The sequence below is a fragment of the Salvelinus alpinus genome, chromosome 16 (assembly GCF_045679555.1).
Source record: "Salvelinus alpinus chromosome 16, SLU_Salpinus.1, whole genome shotgun sequence".
NCBI classification, from domain to species: Eukaryota; Metazoa; Chordata; class Actinopteri; order Salmoniformes; family Salmonidae; genus Salvelinus; species Salvelinus alpinus.
The window spans coordinates 30,496,388-30,515,737 of NC_092101.1; the positions used below are offsets into that span (position 1 = coordinate 30,496,388).

The 19,350-nt window shown below is 43.0% G+C and overlaps 1 protein-coding gene across 2 annotated transcripts in view; it reads right to left on the reverse strand.

Annotated features, from left to right (window-relative positions):
* LOC139541341 (carboxyl-terminal PDZ ligand of neuronal nitric oxide synthase protein-like) overlaps positions 1 to 18,200 on the reverse strand; it is a 196,608-nt gene extending 178,408 nt beyond the window's left edge. For both annotated transcript variants that reach the window (XM_071345899.1, XM_071345898.1), the window contains exons 1-2: positions 17,621 to 18,200; positions 17,311 to 17,382 (exon numbers count right to left, since the gene is read on the reverse strand). In XM_071345899.1, coding sequence (XP_071202000.1) covers positions 17,311 to 17,382; positions 17,621 to 17,725 — 177 coding nt within the window. In that variant the 5' untranslated portion in view covers positions 17,726 to 18,200. The remainder of the gene's footprint in view (positions 1 to 17,310; positions 17,383 to 17,620) is intronic.
* Between the last annotated feature and the right edge of the window lie 1,150 nt (positions 18,201 to 19,350).

Here is a 19,350-nt window from a genome sequence, read left to right on the forward strand (position 1 = left end):
TGGGGTCAGCTGCAGAGTAATAGGAACATCATGATGCGGTCACCTAGGGAGTATGAGACTATTAATCCTAGATAGCTAAAAGTACGTGTTGAACATTAGCGAGGAGAGGAAGAGCCATTAGTAGTATTGAGATGCAGCCGACCAGGAGTTGACAGATGAGAGGAGAGCCAAGGTCAGGGGGAGAGATGGGCATGACTATATTAACATTATCCCTAGTGTGTGTGTGTGTGTGTGTGTGTGTGTGTGTGTGTGTGTGTGTGTGTGTGTGTGTGTGTGTGTGTGTGTGTGTGTGTGTGTGTGTGTGTGTGTGTGTGTGTGTGTGTGTGTGTGTGTGTGTGTGCGTACATGACTGTGAGTGTGTTAATGTAAGCCATCCATTCTGGGATAAAACACTGACCCATTCAATCTCCCATGCAAAAGATATTCTGTTCTCAAGGTAGTGGCAACACTTCCAGCTGATCTGCATCAGTAACAGTGGAATGCTTAGAGAATAGATACACAGCTCTCTCTCTCTCTCTCTCTCTGGAGGAGGCTATTGGTACAGGACTATGACAGTGATTCACCAGCGTTAAATCAGCATAGTAGATCACAGCTCTCCAGACCTCCCCTTGAGATGTCCATGGTGTTGCTGTGTGTGTGAGTGTGTGTGTACGTGTATGTGCATGTCTGTGTAGGGCAGCCAGTTCAATGTGCCTCCATTCATTCTCAGAGCCAAGCAGCCAGGATGAAAGGTACAGTCAGGGGGATTTCTCAACTGACATTTTGCTGGGGAGAAAGCAATTCCCTCTCCAATAAAGAAGCCATCTTTTCTACATAACTAAATGAAATGTGATCAGAGGTGTAAGGATGCCTGCAGCATCTGGGCTACATTACCCTGTGACAAGATTAAGAGTGTCGCTGGGCTCCAATGCTGTGTGTGTGTGTGTGTGTGTGTGTGTGTGTGTGTGTGTGTGTGTGTGTGTGTGTGTGTGTGTGTGTGTGTGTGTGTGTGTGTGTGTGTGTGTGTGTGTGTGTGTGTGTGTGTGTGTGTGTGGAGGGAGGGATGGAAACTATGGCTCACCCCATTTAGTCGACTGGTCGATTGTTTGGTTGATAGGCTGTTGGTCGACAATTTTTTGTTTGTTGTCAAGCAGTAGGAAATATACACTGCTCAAAAAAATAAAGGGAACACTAAAATAACACATCCTAGATCTGAATGAATGAAATATTCTTATTAAATACTTTTTTCTTTACATAGTTGAATGTGCTGACAACAAAATCACACAAAAATTATCAATGGAAATCAAATTTATCAACCCATGGAGGTCTGGATTTGGAGTCACACTCAAAATTAAAGTGGAAAACCACACTACAGGCTGATCCAACTTTGATGTAATGTCCTTAAAACAAGTCAAAATGAGGCTCAGTAGTGTGTGTGGCCTCCACGTGCCTGTATGACCTCCCTACAACGCCTGGGCATGCTCCTGATGAGGTGGCGGATGGTCTCCTGAGGGATCTCCTCCCAGACCTGGACTAAAGCATCCGCCAACTCCTGGACAGTCTGTGGTGCAACGTGGCTTTGGTGGATGGAGCGAGACATGATCTCCCAGATGTGCTCAATTGGATTCAGGTCTGGTGAACGGGCGGGCCAGTCCATAGCATCAATGCCTTCCTCTTGCAGGAACTGCTAACACACTCCAGCCACATGAGGTCTAGCATTGTCTTGCATTAGGAGGAACCCAGGGCCAACCGCACCAGCATATGGTCTCACAAGGGGTCTGAGGATCTCATCTCGGTACCTAATGGCAGTCAGGCTACCTCTGGCGAGCACATGGAGGGCTGTGCGGCCCCCCAAAGAAATGCCACCCCACACCATGACTGACCCACCGCCAAACCGGTCATGCTGGAGGATGTTGCAGGCAGCAGAACGTTCTACACGGCGTCTCCAGACTCTGTCACGTCTGTCACATGTGCTCAGTATGAACCTGCTTTCATCTGTGAAAAGCACAGGGCGCCAGTGGCGAATTTGCCAATCTTGGTGTTCTCTGGCAAATGCCAAACGTCCTGCACGGTGTTGGGCTGTAAGCACAACCCCCACCTGTGGACGTCGGGCCCTCATACCACCCTCATGGAGTCTGTTTCTGACCGTTTGAGCAGACACATGCACATTTGTGGTCTGCTGGAGGTAATTTTGCAGGGCTCTGGCAGTGCTCCTCCTTGTACAAAGGCGGAGGTAGCGGACCTGCTGCTGGGTTGTCGCCCTCCTACGGGCTCCTCCACGTCTCCTGATGTACTGGCCTGTCTCCTGGTAGCGCCTCCATGCTCTGGACACTACGCTGACAGACACAGCAAACCTTCTTGCCAAGCTCGCATTGATGTGCCATCCTGGATGAGCTGCACTACCTGAGCCACTTGTGTGGGTTGTAGACTCCGTCTCATGCTACCACTAGAGTGAAAGCACCGCCAGCATTCAAAAGTGACCAAAACATCAGCCAGGAAGCATAGGAACTGAGAAGTGGTCTGTGGTCACCACCTGCAGAACCACTCCTTTATTGGGGGGGTCTTGCTAATTGCCTATAATTTCCACCTGTTGTCTATTCCATTTGCACAACAGCATGTGAAATTTATTGTCAATCAGTGTTGCTTCCTAAGTGGACAGTTTGATTTCACAGAAGTGTGATTGACTTGGAGTTACATTGTGTTGTTTAAGTGTTCCCTTTATTTTTTTGAGCAGTGTATATACACTACCGTTCAAAAGTTTGGGGTCACTTAGAAATGCCCTGTTCTTGAGAGAAAATCACATTTTATGTCCATTAAAATAACATCAAATTGATCCGAAATACAGTGTAGACATTGTTAATGTTGTGAATGACTATTGTAGCTGGAAACGGCAGATTTTTTATGGAATATCAAACTGTCTCTAACCAGAATAAAAAGAGGAGTGGGAGGCCCCGGTGCACAACTGAGCAAGAGGACAAGTACATTAGAGTGTATAGTTTGAGAAACACACGCCTTACCAATCAACTGGCAGCTTCATTAAACGTCAACAGTGAAGAGGCGACTCCGGGATGCTGGCACTCTAGGCAGAGTTCCTCTGTCCATTGTCTGCGTTATTTTGCCCGTCTTAATATTTCCTTTTTATTGGCCAGTCTGAGATATTACTTTTTCTTTGCAACTCTGACCAGCATCCCGGAGTCGCCTCTTCACTGTTGACGAGGACTTGTGAGGCGTCTGTTTCTCAAAACAGAACATTTGTACCTTTTAATTTATTAAGTGATTTCTTGGCTACAGAGCATTATTAACCTCTCTGTGTCTCCTGGAGCAGCGGATCACTACGGGTTTGGCTAATCTAAAAAGCGGTCTGAAATTAGAGAGGCATCTTTAGTTACTGTAGAACCTGACAAAAGGCAGCCTTTTTCTAAGAGAAACAGTGAATCAGCGAAAGTTTAAACTTAGGGGTGGGCGATATGTTGAATTAATTAGATTAATTCCAATGCCTATTTTGCAAGATTAACGTGTTTTTTAAAAACGTTTTTATATGTTGTTTATGTCTGCTTGTTCTCATGTTGTCCTTTTGGTCTAGTCTCCTACGCTCCTTCCCATTTATACGACAGATATGTAGTGTATTTGGAAAATACTCAGACCCCTTTCCCTTTTTCCACATTTTGTTACATTACAGCCTTATTCTAAAATTGATTAAATCATTTTTTGCCCTCATCAATCTACACAAAATACCCCAAAATGACTAAAGCGAAAACAGGGGGTTAGACATTTTTGCAAATTCATTAAAAAAACTTTCAACCTGAAAGAGCTTATTTAGATAAGTATTCAGACCCTTTGCTATGAGACTCAACATTTTGCTCAGGCGCATCCTGTTTCCATTGATCATCGTTGAGATGTTTCTACAACTTGATTAGAGTCCACCTGCGGTAAATTCAATTGATTGGACATGATTTAGAAAAGCACACATCTGTCTATATAAGGTCTCACAGTTGACAGTGCATGTCTGAGCAAAAAACAAGCCATGAGGTCGATGGAATTGTCCGCAGAGCTCCGAGACAGGATTGTGTCGAGGCACAGATCTGGGGAAGGGCACCAAAATTGTCCTGCACAATAGAAAGTCCCCAAGAACACAGTGGCCTCCATCATTCTTAAATGGAAGAAGTTTGGAACCACCAAGACTCTTCATAGAGCTGGCCGCCCGGCCAAACTGAGCAATAGGAGGAGAAGGGCCTTGGTCAGGGAGGTGACCAAGAACCCGATGGTCACTCTGAATGAGCTCCAGAGTTCCTCTGTGGAGATGGGAGAACCTTCCAGAAGGACAACCATCTCTCCAGCACTCCACCAACCAGGCCTTTATGCTTGAGTGGCCAGATGGAAGCCACTCCTCAGTAAAAGGCACATGACAGCCTGCTTGGAGTTTGCCAAAAGGAACCTAAAGGACTCTCAGACCATGAGAAACAAGATTCTCTGGTCTGATGAAACCAAGATTGAACTCTTTGGCCTGAATGCCAAGTGTCACGTCTGGAGGAAACCTGGCACCATCCCTATGGTGACAGCATCATGCTGTGGTTATGTTTTTCAGCAGCAGGGACTGGGAGACTAGTCAGGATCAAGGAAAAGATGAAAGGAGCAAAGTACAGAGAGATCCTTGATGAAAACCTGCTCAGGACCTAAAATTGTGGCGAAGGTTCACCTTCCAACAGGACAACGACACTAAGCACACAGCCAAGACAACCCAGGAGTCGCTTCGGGAAAAGTCTCTGAATGTCCTTGAGTGGCCCAGCCAGAGCCCAGACTTGAACCTGATCGAACATCTCTGGAGAGACCTGAAAATAGCTGTGCAGCGACGCTCCCCATCCAGCCTGACAGAGCTTGAGACGATCTGCAGAGAAGAATGGGAGAAACCCCCCAAATATAGGAGTGCCAAGCTTGTAGCGTTACACCCAAGAAGACTCAAGGCTGTAATCACTGCCAAAGGTGCTTCAACAAAGTACTGAGTAAAGAGTCTGAATACTTATGTTAACGTGATATTTCCGTTATTTTTTTTAAATAAATTTGCAAAAATGCTTTGTCATTATGGGGTATTGTGTGTAGATTGCTGAGAAAAAAAACAATTTCATCCATTTTAGAATAAGGCTGTAATGTAACAAAATGTGGAAAAAGTCAAGGGGGGTCTGAATACTTTCCGAACGCACTGCATATAATGACGAGATGATCATGTCTCTGCCCTAACAATGGGAGTTGTTGTCCCAAAGGCGGGAAGACAGGCGACAAGCTTAGGTCCAAAATAAGCCCATAGAAATGCATTGGCCTTATTTTGGACAGATTTTGGCGAGAGTGAAACCACTCGCTATTTGCATTTGATCACTGGTCCAACAGAATCAGTCATATGGACAACGAAACACAATGAGCCACTAATTTACTGTAATAGAGGAGAAGTTAACCTTTCTAATGATGCCCTTTATGGCTCAACTGCTCAAATTGTGCACAGAGCAAACACTCCTATAATGGGAATATAATTTGATAAACATTTATTCTGGGAAAATTCTTGCTCAGTTTGTCGCATTGCGGTACCACATCCCGCTAGCAGCATTTTAGCCAAGTACTATTATACTAGCTAGCTAGTCTGTGTTTTATAAATGTGCAATAAGAATAAAACACAATTATATAAGGAATTGGCAACTCGTTCTCATTCTGAGAAATAAGGTAGGCGTCTTGATCTCAACATCTGAACAAAGTGGGCAGGCTAGCATGTTGTTCAAACAGTTGGAGACATAAAGAAGGGTGTGTTTATAGCAATTCTACTGTTTTGCCTTGTTAGCTAGCAAATAGATAGAAGTTGGCTAAACTTGAAATATAAAGATTACTATAAAGATTAGCTGACTACTCACTAGCACCTGGGCTTGTGCTTTAGAGATTGTTTATGTGTTTTCTATAATACCTGCTACAAGAAGTTAGTCATTATTGGTGAATGTGCATTATGCATGGTTCTGGTTACATTTGGAACAAAAAGGGTATTTTCATAGACAGACTTGAAAGCCAGGTCAGTGATTCATTGGCTTATGCTGACTGTTTGAAATGCAGTGTATTTGACCATCATTTGTACAACAAAGCTTATTTAGAGAAAACATAAAACATTTTAGATAGATTGTTTTAGGCCATATCGCCCAGCTTAAGTTTCCCTCCTGATGAGGGGTGGGGTGGGGTGGGGGGGGGTGAAATTACTTTCTCAATGGAGGAGGGACGGAGGGAGAGAGAGGGAGACTGTCAGGGAGAAATGCTGAGAAAGCGAAAGAGATTAAGAGAGAAAAAGAGTGTAGGAGAGAAAGGGAGGTTGGGAGAAAACGGGAGAGGGGGAGGGTATGGAGGGTATGGTTTGATTTAGAGCTGTCAGTCTCTCTGGGAAACAAGTGCAGGGGTCCGACTATGTCTTGGCTCTGTTTCCACACTCTGGGTCAGTGCTGCTGAGGACACATTGCTGCTGCCGATAGTGAGAGTACACACACACACACAAACTGGGTGTGAGAGAGGGCAGGCACAGCATGCCCACTGACAGAAAGACTGTCCAGAGAGAACAGATGGGAGAGGAACCCTCAACTGAGCCTTTTGCATATCTAATTGCTCTACACCAATGACTGTATAGCCCCACAGCCCCTCTGTGTGAGTTAAGTGTCTGGTACAACACTAGGCTAGCTAGCGATCACTCATCCCCACAGCAATACTCCCTAAGGCCCTACAGTTTAGCCACACTGATGAAAGTTTCCATGAAAGCTACTGAGCTATTCATACACAGCACTGGTGGTCGGTGCCGTTTAAGATTAGGGAGGACGATAATTTTTTATGAGCATGGCCTTATTATTGATTACACCATATTGGATGACTGTCATTCATATTCCATTCACCCAGCTCAATGTAACATTAATAGGTTTAGGCTACTACATGATACTTGAATTTGCCCTAAACCCATCATGACCCAAATTAAAGTTTATAACGTAGGTGCACAGGTAGTAAACAGTTCATTTAGACCCGCTGTTTATTTGAAACAGGCCTTTATTTCGCTGAAATGTGTGCCATTGCCTGGCTATTAAAAGGTACAGGCGACTATTTGAGACTCTGCATTTAATTTAATTTAATTTAGCTACTATAACTAACACATTAGTAATAGGGATGTGACACATGTTACATTTTTTTTTATAAAATTCACTGAGTAGAATGCCCTCCCCTTCCTCTTCTGAGGAGCCTCCACTGATACACAGCTACTGTCAGCCAACGCAGTCTCCCTGCAGGGAAGCCAGTCATCCTTACACAGGTAAGAAGGCTACAGTACGGGTATGTGGTGTGTTAGTAGTGTGTTATTGTTGGGCTGGCACACCCAGCAGTTTTCCAGGACCAGTACGTACAGTGCGGTATGTACAGTGCATTCGGAAAGTGTTCAGACCCCTTGACTTTTTCCACATTTTGTTACTTTATTCTAAAAAGGTTTAAATTGTTGTTTTTCCTCATCAAATATTCCGGATGGCCATTTGATTCATTGTTCAGCAGTCTTATGGCTTGGGGGTAGAAGCTGTTAAGGAGCCTTTTGGACCTAAAATAAGTTACAAACAATTCTAAAACAAACACACAAAACAGCACAATTGGTTAGGAGCCCGTAAAACGGCACCATTGAAACAAGACTTGTCCCAAAGCCACACCTGTGCTGTCTTGGCTGTGGTCCTGTTGGAAGATGAACCTTCTTCCCAGTCTGAGGTCCTGAGCACTCTGGAGTAAGGTTTTCATCAAGGATCTCTCTGTACTTTGCTCAATTCATCTTTCCCTCAAACCTGACTAGTCTCCCAGTCCCTGCCACTGAAAAACATCCCCACAGCAGGATGCTGCCACCACCATGCTTCACTTTAGAGATGGTGGCAGGTTTCCTTCTGACATAATACTTGGCATTCAGGCCAAAGAGTTCAATCTTGGTTTCATCAGACCAGAGAATCTTGTTTCTCATGGTCTGAGTCCTTCAGGTGCCTTTTGGCAAACTCCAAGCGAGCTGTCATTTTACTGAGGAGTGGCTTCCGTCTGGCGACGATACAACAAAGGCCTGATTGGTGGAGTGCTGCAGAGGTTGTTGTCCATCTGGAAGGTTCTCCCCATCTCCATAGAGGAACTCTGGAGCTCATTCAGAGTGACCATCGGGTTCTTGGTCACCTCCCTTACCAAGGCCCTTCTCCCCTGATTGCTCAGTTTGGCCGGACCGCCAGCTCTAGGAAGAATCTTGGTGGTTCCAAACTTCTTTCATTTAAGAATGATGGAGGCCACTGTGTTCTGGGGACCTTCAATGCTTCAGACATTTTTTGGTACCCTTCCCCAGACTTACGGACAATTCCATGAACCTCACGGCTTGGTTTTGTGCTGACATGATTGTCAACTGTGGGAGGTTAAATAGACAAAGGTGTTCCTTTCTAAATCATGTACAATCAACTGAATTTACCACAGGTGGACTCCAATCCAGTTGTCGAAACGTCTCAAGGATGAGACGCCTGAGCTCAATTTCGAGTCTCATAGCAAAGGGTCTGAATACTTATGTAAATAAGGTATTTCTTTTTTTTTCTTTTTTTTTTATATATATACATTTGCAATATTTTCAAAAAAACTGTTTTCGATTTGTCATTATGGGGTATTGTGTGTAGATTAATGAGGGGGGGAAATAATTTAACCCATTTTAGAATAAGGCTGTAATGTAACAAAATGTGGAAAAGTCAAGGGGTCTGAAAACTTTCCGGATGCACTGTAGATCCCTGATGCAAATCAAATCAAATAAAAATGTATTTGTCACATACACATGGTTGGCAGATGTTCATGCGAGTGTAGCGAAATGCTTGTGCTTCTAGTTCAGACAATGCAGTAATATCCAACATGTAATCTAACCTAACAATTTCACAACAATTACCTTATACACACAAGTGTAAAGGAATGAATAAGAATATGTACAGTACATAAAAAAATATATGAATGAGTGATGGTATAGAACGGCATAGGCAAGATGCAGCAGATGGTATAGAGTACAGTATATACATATGAGATGTGTAATGTAGGGTATGTAAACATTATAAAAAGTGGCATTGTTTAAAGTGGCTAGTGATACATTACATCAAGATGGCAAGATGCAGTAGATGGTATAGAGTACAGTATATACATATGAGATGAGTAATGTAAGGTATGTAAACATTATATGAAGTGGCATTGTTTAAAGTTGCTAGTTTCATTTATTACATACATTTTTCCATTATTAAAGTGGCTGGAGTTGAGTCAGTATGTTGGCAACAGCCACTCAATGTTAGTGGTGGCTGTTTAACAGTCTGATGGCCTTGAGATAGAAACTGTTTTTCAGTCTCTCGGTCCCTGCTTTGATGTACCTGTACTGACCTCGCCTTCTGGATGATAGCGGGGTGAACAGGCAGTGGCTCGGGTGGTTGTTTTCCTTGATGATCTTTTTGGCCTTCCTGTGACATCGGGTGGTGTAGGCATCCTGGAGGGCAGGTAGTTTGCCCCCGGTAATGCGTTGTGCAGACCTCACTACCCTCTGGAGACGACAGGATGCTCTCGATTGTGCATCTGTAAAAGTTTGTAAGTGTTTTTGGTGACAAGCCGAATTTCTTCAGCCTCCTGAACTGCGCCTTCTTCACCATGCTGTCTGTGTGGTTGGACCATTTCAGTTCGTCCGTGATGTGTACGCTGAGGAACTTAAAACTTTCTACCCTCTCCATACTGTCCCGTCGATGTGGATAGGGGAGTGCTCCCTCTGCTGTTTCCTGAAGTCCACGATCATCTCCTTTGTTTTGTTGACATTGAGTGTGAGGTTATTTTCCTGACACCACACTCCGAGGGCCCTCACCTCCTTCCTGTAGGCCGTCTCGTCGTTGTTGGTAATCAAGCCTACCACTGTAGTGTCGTTGGAGGCGTGCATGGCCACGCAGTCGTGGGTGAACAGGGAGTACAGGAGAGGACTGAGAACGCACCCTTGTGGGGCCCCAGTGTTGAGGATCAGCGGGGTGGAGATGTTGTTACCTACCCTCACCACCTGGGGGCTGCCTGTCAGGAAGTCCAGGACCCAGTTGCGTCTCAGGGTAGGTGAACGGATGATCGGTTGGAATCCAAAATCTCAAATTTGGAATCATCAGACAGACTTCCAACAGTCTAATGTCCATTGCTCGTGTTTCTTGGCCCAAGCAAGTCTCTTCTTATTGGTGTCCTTTAGTAGTGGTTTCTTTGCAGCAATTCGACCACGAAGGCCAGATTCAGGCAGTCTCCTCTGAACAGTTGATGTTGAGATGTGTCTGTTACTTGAACTCTGTGAAGCATTTTTTTGGGCTGCAATTTCTGAGGCTGGTCATTCTAATGAACTTATCCTCTGCAGCAGAGGTAACTCTGGGTCGTTCTTTCCTGTGGCGTTCCTTATGAGAGCCAGTTTCATCATAGTGCTTGATGGTTTTTGCGGCTGCAATTGAAGAAGCTTTAAAAGTTCTATACATTTTCTGGATTGAGTGACCTTCATGTCTTAAAGAATTGATAGACTGTCGTTTCTCTTTGCTTATTTGAGCTGTCCATATGGACTTTGTCTTTTACCAAATAGAGCTATGTTCTGTATACAACCCTTACCTTGTCAGTCACAACACAACCGATTGGCTCAAACGTGTTAAGAAGGAAAGAAATTCCACAAATTAACTTTTAACAAGGCACACCTGTTAATTGAAATGCATTCCAGGTGACTACCTCATGAAGCTGGTTGAGAGAATGCCAAGCGTGCAGGTGTGTCCAAACATTTGAATGGTACTGTATGTAAATATATCATAGACAACATTACTATACGGTTATAACTTGCTTATAAATGATAACATATGTGACACGTTTCAAAAAACTAGGTGTATGTCGCATGTCACTACTTCACAGGAAAGGCATTTGAACATATATTTTTATCAAAATGCGTTTCTGGAAAGAAATGCTTTCTGGAAAATGTGAACTTTCATGTGCCTTAATAATAAACTGGTATGCCATCAGTAAATACGAATATAATGGTTAAATTATGAGCCTAGTTGGTTTAGCCACGGAAAAAGTCAGGAACCTTCCTGCTAGCTATGTTTGGCTGAGATAATGGATGGGCTGGACATGCCGAGAGATGAGTTTCGGATTGGTCTGCAATGTAGCAGGCTTCTGTCTATAACATGAGCTGCTCAGTATATGTAGATAATCCTTGCTACCAAATACGGCTTTTTTTAAAGATATAACGTAAGCCATGGAGAACCATAAAAGTGTTGCTACTGATCTCAACAACATTGCTGCCCAGAATTTAGCAACCGCTATTGACAAAGATCAGTGAGAAAAAGTTGTGATGGACTACTTTCTGCACACGGTCAGTGTGAACCAGAGTGACTTGACACAACAACGAGGCAAACAAGCTGTAGCTAGCGACAAACGAAATGAAAAAGACACGCCGCCGTGAAGCGTTCATCCCATGTATACAGTTAAGAGTCTAGCTACATTTTCAGATATTATACGTTTCTAATTTTGTCAGAAAGTTGTGTTCTTTTTAATTCTGTTAGCCAGCTAGCGAACGTTAGCTTGCTGGCTCGCTAGCTAACGTTACGTGTATGATCTGTGTAGTAATATTATTTGTATCTCAGAAAACCATTTGCATTGCTAGTTATAGCCTAATGTTAGCTAGTTAGCAGACATTGAACCTAGTTGGTTAGCTTTAGCTACCTGAAGATTCATACCACAGCATTTCATGTGGCTAGCTATGACAATCAGTTTGTATTACTAGTAGTTCATTGTTTAGCTAGCTAGTTAGCTAGCTACATGTCTAAACAAAAGACTCCACTTCGCCAGATGATTTCATTTTTATTTAACTAGGCAAGTCAGTTAAGAACAAATTCTTATTTACAATGAAGTCCTACCGGGGAACAGTGGGTTAACTGCCTTGTTCAGGGGCAGAACGACAGAATTTTAGCTTGTCAGCTCAGGGATTTGATCTAGCAACCTTTCGGTTACTGGCCCAACTCTCTAACCACTAGGCGAACGGCCGCCCCATGACCTATCAAGTTAGCCAGGTGTGTCTGGGGTTGATTACGGCCATCTATTGTATTTCATGAACATGTGTACATGTCTAGACAATAGTGTCCCATCCACTTAGCTATGTGGCTGGGGGTGGTTATAGCATTTCCTTCACATGACCCATCAATTTAGACAAGTGTGTCTGGTAGGGGTGTGCCGACATGGCCATACTCATATTCATAATCGTATCTATAAATTGACAGTTGATATTTGGATCGGATGATACTCATGATCAGTGGTGTGTTTTCATGGACGCCAAGGGAAGCCAGCCCCCCCAATTTATTTTTTATACAAACATTTAAAATAATTTATTTAGTCTCTCTGTGTTTTCACAATTTTCCTTCAATTCGCAAGAGCCTGATTGTATCTCAACGGAGAAAGCATCCAAGCGAGTGAAACAGCGCCCCTCTGTCTCTGTATGTATAGGCTATCTATCTGATTCTGTCCTGTCATAAAGAGTATGACATTGTTGTCACCAGTAGCATTGAATGCAAGGGAAGCCAGCGAGCATTTGACATCCCTCGATAAAAAAAGTATAAAAGAATAGCCAATCAGCACTGAGCTAAACTGAGTGAGCACAACTGTGAACAGTTCTGATACACCCAAATAAAATCAATAAACTTTGATTTGATATAGTGTGTTTATGACGGTAATGTGAAGAACAACATGACCTGCACAAAAGTCAGATTAGGATATAGGCCAAGGACTAGATAAAGGGTATTTTTACCTGGATTTTGTGTTATTGTAGGCTACTACTTAAACCACTTTTAGTCTTGAAATCTTTGGTTGTTTAATACACTATCTAACTCACTCTGTTTTGCAGATGGCCACATACGTACAGTGGGGAGAACAAGTATTTGATACACTGCCGATTTTGCAGGTTTTCCAACTTACAAAGCATGTAGAGGTCTGTAATTTGTATCATAGGTACACTTCAACTGTGAGAGACGGAATCTAAAACAAAAATCCAGAAAATCACATTGTATGATTTTTAAGTAATTAATTTGCATTTTATTGCATGACATAAGTATTTGATACATCAGAAAAGCAGAACTTAATATTTGGTACAGAAACCTTTGTTTGCAATTACAAAGATCATACGTTTCCTGTAGTTATTGACCAGGTTTGCACACACTGCAGCAGGGATTTTGGCCCACTCCTCCATACAGACCTTCTCCAGATCCTTCAGGTTTCGGGGCTGTCGCTGGGCAATACGGACTTTCAGCTCCCTCCAAAGATTTTCTATTGGGTTCAGGTCTGGAGACTGGCTAGGCCACACCAGGACCTTGAGATGCTTCTTACGGAGCCACTCCTTAGTTGCCCTGGCTGTGTGTTTCGGGTCGTTGTCATGCTGGAAGATCCAGCCACGACCCATCTTCAATGCTCTTACTGAGGGAAGGAGGTTTTTAGCCAAGATCTCGCGATACATGGCCCCATCCATCCTCCCCTCAATATGGTGCAGTCGTCCTGTCCCCTTTGCAGAAAAGCATCCCCAAAGAATGATGTTTCCACCTCCATGCTTCACGGTTGGGATGGTGTTCTTGGGGTTGTACTCATACTTCTTCTTCCTCCAAACACGGCGAGTGGAGTTAGACCAAAAAGCTCTATTTTTGTCTCATCAGACCACATGACCTTCTCCCATTCCTCCTCTGGATCATCCAGATGGTCATTGGCAAACTTCAGACGGGCCTGGACATGCACTGGCTTAAGCAGGGGGACCTTGCGTGCGCTGCGGGATTTTAATCCATGACGGCGTAGTGTGTTACTAATGGTTTTCTTTGAGACTGTGGTCCCAGCTCTCTTCAGGTCATTGACCAGGTCCTGCCGTGTAGTTCTGGGCTGATCCCTCACCTTCCTCATGATCATTGATGCCCCACGAGGTGAAATCTTGCATGGAGCCCCAGACCGAGGGTGATTGACCGTCATCTTGAACTTCTTCCATTTTCTAATAATTGCGCCAACAGTTGTTTCCTTCTCACCAAGCTGCTTGCCTATTGTCCTGTAGCCCATCCCAGCCTTGTGCAGGTCTACAATTTTATCCCTGATGTCCTTACACAGCTCTCTGGTCTTGGCCATTGTGGAGAGGTTGGAATCTGTTTGATTGAGTGTGTGGACAGGTGTCTTTTATACAGGTAACGAGTTCAAACAGGTGCAGTTAATACAGGTAATGAGTGGAGAACAGGAGGGCTTCTTAAAGAAAAACTAACAGGTCTGTGAGAGCCGGAATTCTTACTGGTTGGTAGGTGATCAAGTATTTATGTCATGCAATAAAATGCAAATTAATTATTTAAAAATCATACAATGTGATTTTCTGGATTTTTGTTTTAGATTCCGTCTCTCACAGTTGAAGTGTACCTATGATAAAAATGACAGACCTCTACATGCTTTGTAAGTAGGAAAACCTTCAAAATCGGCAGTGTATCAAATACTTGTTCTCCCCACTGTATGTGAATCCTTAAAGAGATGGGTGGGGCTAAGGCTTAAGAGGGTGTGAACGATACTGAATAGGTGTAGACGAAGAGCTCTCCAGTAGGTGTACCAAAACATTCAAGGAACATTTTCTCAAAAGGCGGGTTACAAGTTTATCAACTTTCAAAGCAGAATTACTTTCTTATTGTTCCTCAACTGCAGTGTATGATGTACCATTTTGTAGCTCTGAGTCTCTACTTTTATCCAATGTAAAAAACACAATTTCAATTTTGCCACATTAGACCGAATCTAGGCAGTCGGTCACATATGGATAAACTGATGATGTTTCAAAGGGCATCAGAGCATCATCTAGACAGCAGAATTAGAAGCTAGTCATAGTCAATTGATGTATTCTGGCGCAGTGGAACTCTCTTCTCATCCTTGGTCTGTCTCTAATCATTTCCTTCTGCTGGTCTATCAGAGCACTGTCAATTAACCCAGCTAAAGCAGATTAATGAATCCCTTTAAGACACTGCAAAGGTCTCTTCTCCTCTGAAGAGCTGCAGCTCCAGTACTGAGGCTATACAGGGAGGCTAAGTTAAGATATAGAGCCTGATTCTCTTCCCCTTCTACTATTTATCTCCCAGCACAGATTTCTCATAATGCTCTGCTGTAAATCATTCATATAAAATGTCCTTTAATACTCAGAGAAGAATGGATTATTTGAAATATGGGCTCTCTGCAAAAGTGTGTATGTGGATGACTCGTATGTGTGTGTGTGCGTCAGTGGCGCAGCGCAGTTTTGCGGGGCCCCCCACAAGGTCCGAGCAAGGCCCCCTCATAATATGTATTCAAATGTTGAGGTTTCAAACAATTAAGTAAATGTTTTCAAAATGCATACTGCAACTAGCTCATTGCAAAGTGGTGTGTGACACACTGATGAAGCCTGCCTTCCGTTGAATATGTTTGCTGTTTGAGATGCTGTAGCAGCAGGTCTCGCGCTGTCTGACAGTTTTCCATTCAATGGCTCTGTATCTGTATGCTGTACGCATGATAAATAAGATAGGCCTACATAACGAATATACTGTACATACGTGCCCAAATAATTCCACTAAATTATGCAAATGAATGTATAGACCAATAAGCATGACCGATCAAATGTATTTCCATCGACTGGTATTTCCATCAATGAATAGGCTAAAAAGCATTATTTCCCAATAGGATTTTTTCTTATTCCGGACAATTGGCCGTTCCCGGCTGTTCTATTTTTTTATTGGTTACCAGGTATGGCAGTTCTGATAGGTGACACACACACTATCAACAAGTTGCTTAGCAACCGCAATGACACATGACTCAGGGAAAAAAACCTGATGAACACTAATTTGCTGCTAGACTAGTGAGATAAGTTAACAGTGAGACAAACCAACACAGCTATTTTACAACAAGCCTACATATTGACCTTTAAACTAATACCATACTGTTCAATACGAACAAAGTACACTATTTGTATTAGGAGTACACTGTACTTACAGGAATAATTACACAGTAATAAGGACACCGCAATGTAAAAATGTGACTTGAAAGATTAAAGTCCATACGAACAGTCTGTCCAGAGCTTCCATGCCAGGCCCAGATGCCTGTTTCCGTCCTTTGTGTTGACCAGGCCTGTTTTAACTATTTTCACACAGTAAGAGGTAGAGCCTTTTCTGCTGCCAACAACAACAGCTGCTGATTTGCCCCGGCAGGGGTCCTCACTGTGGGCAGGGGGTCTCTGCTTTCAAACAATTAATAGGATAATTTGCACCTTGCGTGTGTATGTGTGTGCGTATGTGTGTGTGTGTGTGTGAGTTGACAAGACAAGTATCAGGAGCCTGCAACAACAGGGAATGAAGAGAACATCTGAGTAACAATGTCTAAAAATAACAAACAATGATACAAAGCTCTGTTGTGTGGTGGGAGTATGGGAGAACTCTCTCATCTCTCTGATATTCCACATATTTGGAAAAACACAGATAAAAACTTTCTCCTGAGGAGAAGTAATATTCCATAGTAATCTTTCTTGAGATAAAACTCAAACTGCACACACACTTACAGGAACTTGTAAGCCAGGGCCATGAGCAAATATTGACCCTATAACCTTTGCTTGTACTGGTTAAACAGTAATGACATAGCCTACCTTCACCAAACAGCCAGAATTATCAGGATATACAACTGTAGAAATTCAACAGGACATAGTACAAGTAAATGGTCATAAGACAAGAAACACAGGATGGTGGTGAATATTGAGATCAATATTTTAAGATGAACATAGGCTAACGATGAGACAATATAAGACCAATGAAGAGCGCGAGACCGCGAAACGCAGTTTCTATAAAGCATTTCCACCCCATTGCCTCACTTCAAAGAGCGCCATCCCTGATCACTGTCCGACCGCATGGACCACATGAGAACAAGAAAAAGCGGCCCGTACAATTTTCAGGAGCCTATAAACCCGAGTAATATATTTTACTTAACTAACCCGATTTAGTTCTGCAAAGCCGTCTGCTAAATGACTTAAATGTAATGTAAATGTAAATGATTGGTTTGTCACACTTTCTAGTGGCGTGGTTATGACGCTGGATCCTGTACGCAGCCAGGCCACCCAGATAGGAACACTGTTATAAGCGCATCTGTGTTTAGTTCTTTCACGTTCTTCTTGTCATTAAATCCAGCCAGATTTATCGCATGGCCTAGCCTACCTACATAGGCATTATGACATTGTTTCGCAATGGAACATCAGTATCCAAGATTGGTGACTAGTTTGTTTAGATGAAGGGCATAACTAACCCGTATTCTTCTCATAGCAGCTACGATCTCCACTCTGCTGTTCGGCCGCGCCACGTCCAGACTGCCGATGTACTGGTTAGGAACAAAACAGAAAGCAATTATATAAATGTTACCATATTTGTTTTTACTACTGCGATATTCAAACACCAACATTAACAACATTAATGAGGGAAAAGTAGAAGGGGGATTAGCCTAGGATATAGCCTAGGCTGATCCTTAACAAACCTTATTAAGCAAAATACAACATTGTCAAAAGTTAATGATAGTTTACCAAATAATATCAATACAATAGCATATACAAACAACTCACCTTGGCTTCGAAGTTGATCCCATGTTGGAATGCTTCCTCGTTATGCAATGGAATTCTCAAATCATGGCCATCGTCCACAAGATTGTACTTTGTTTTCGCTGGCATGACTGCCGACTATCCGTTTTCGCAACACACGGAAAGGAGAATTTACGCTACTTGTTAATCCAAAACGCTGCCAGACAGCTAAAATATTCCCAAAAATCAGGAGTCCCAAATTCCTTAATTCCAGTGGTCCATCGTAGCAACTGGACTCGTCCCACACCTGAGTATCACACTAGTATATCCAGTGGGCTAGGTGTAACGAACGTTAACTTTGTATCTATTGCTCACGCAAGTAGGCTGGCTTCCCGTTCTGATAAAAAACAATCGTCGCTCTCTTGCGAATCAACTCACTTCAAAAAATAAGTAGCCCAAGGTTTCTTCCAACAACGTAAAATCACTTATAACCAAAAACACTATACACAATAGTCCAAATTTGTGAATTTTCTGGTCCTGCCGAATTTCCCCTGCCGAACTTCACTACAGCGCCATGACCAGCCTCTTTACTCTCTCCCATGGATTCTCACGGCAGATCGGGATTGGAGGAATCTGGGAATTCCACCTGTTTTCATTGGAACAGAGTTACATCATGGAATAGTAGGAGGGAGAAACGCTCGAACTCAGCCCCAGGAAAGCGGTGAATGTCAACCAGCGGTTTAACGAGAAGGAATTGTTGCTCTTTCGGTCCAACTTTCCTAAAACCTATGTAGTTACATGGTCGTGATTAATGAGTTACATAGGCGGCTACAGTGTAGGCCTAATTGCAGTGTAGGTGAACACTGTTACACTGTAGGCCTACGTATAACTGTGTTATAACACCTGTTTGAAGTTTGTGTAAAACTTAAACACATTGTTATGCTTATGCATTGCATTACTAAACCAACTCAATCTAAGTGTTTGTAAATTCTCCCTCACCCAACAATGTATCCTATGTTTTAGATCAGGTATCTTTATTAGATGTTAAATTATGATTATGTAGAATAGTGGTGTTGTTTAGGCAGATATAAAATAGAATGATAGCAATGGATAGACAGCCGCTTGAGATTTAGAAAGAGCAAGACTACCTACTAGTGGTCACCTAAGCTAATGACTGTAATAAGGCACTTATTATGCAATGCAGGCAATATTCTGTACATCATGCTCTGTACATCAAGTGCATGAATGCTGCTTGGTGTTGTATAATGCAGAGTCCATCTGTGTCACCTACACTGTAACTTACAGTAAGAAGCAGTGCTCTGCTCCCCAAGGTGTCTCAGATGTGAGGGGAATTGGAGCAGCACTAATTCACATTCTCAACACTTCACTGGCAGCGGCTAAAAGCTGTCACTGTACTGACTAACTAGTCTGAGGCTGCATCTCAATAGTCTTAAGTGGCTTCATCTCCTCATCTCATTAATCATCAACATGTTGTCCCAAGCAGTGAAATAGATAATTGCAGTAAAGGCGTAAATCCTAACAGTCTAAAGTCGATTCCTCTCCTGGGTGAAAATCATATGGATAATTTAGGGATGCCTTGGGCCATCTGTTATCACCTATCCTGTGCTTTCAGATCAGTGTGGATGAAGGAAAGGAGAGGAAGCAACTTTAGACTATTCGAAGCAGCCCAAGTCTCACTAGCTCTCTCTTGAAAGAACATCATGGATAATCTCCCTTTAGTCGTTGGTCTCCATTTCCATCTGTGTGTGCTCAAT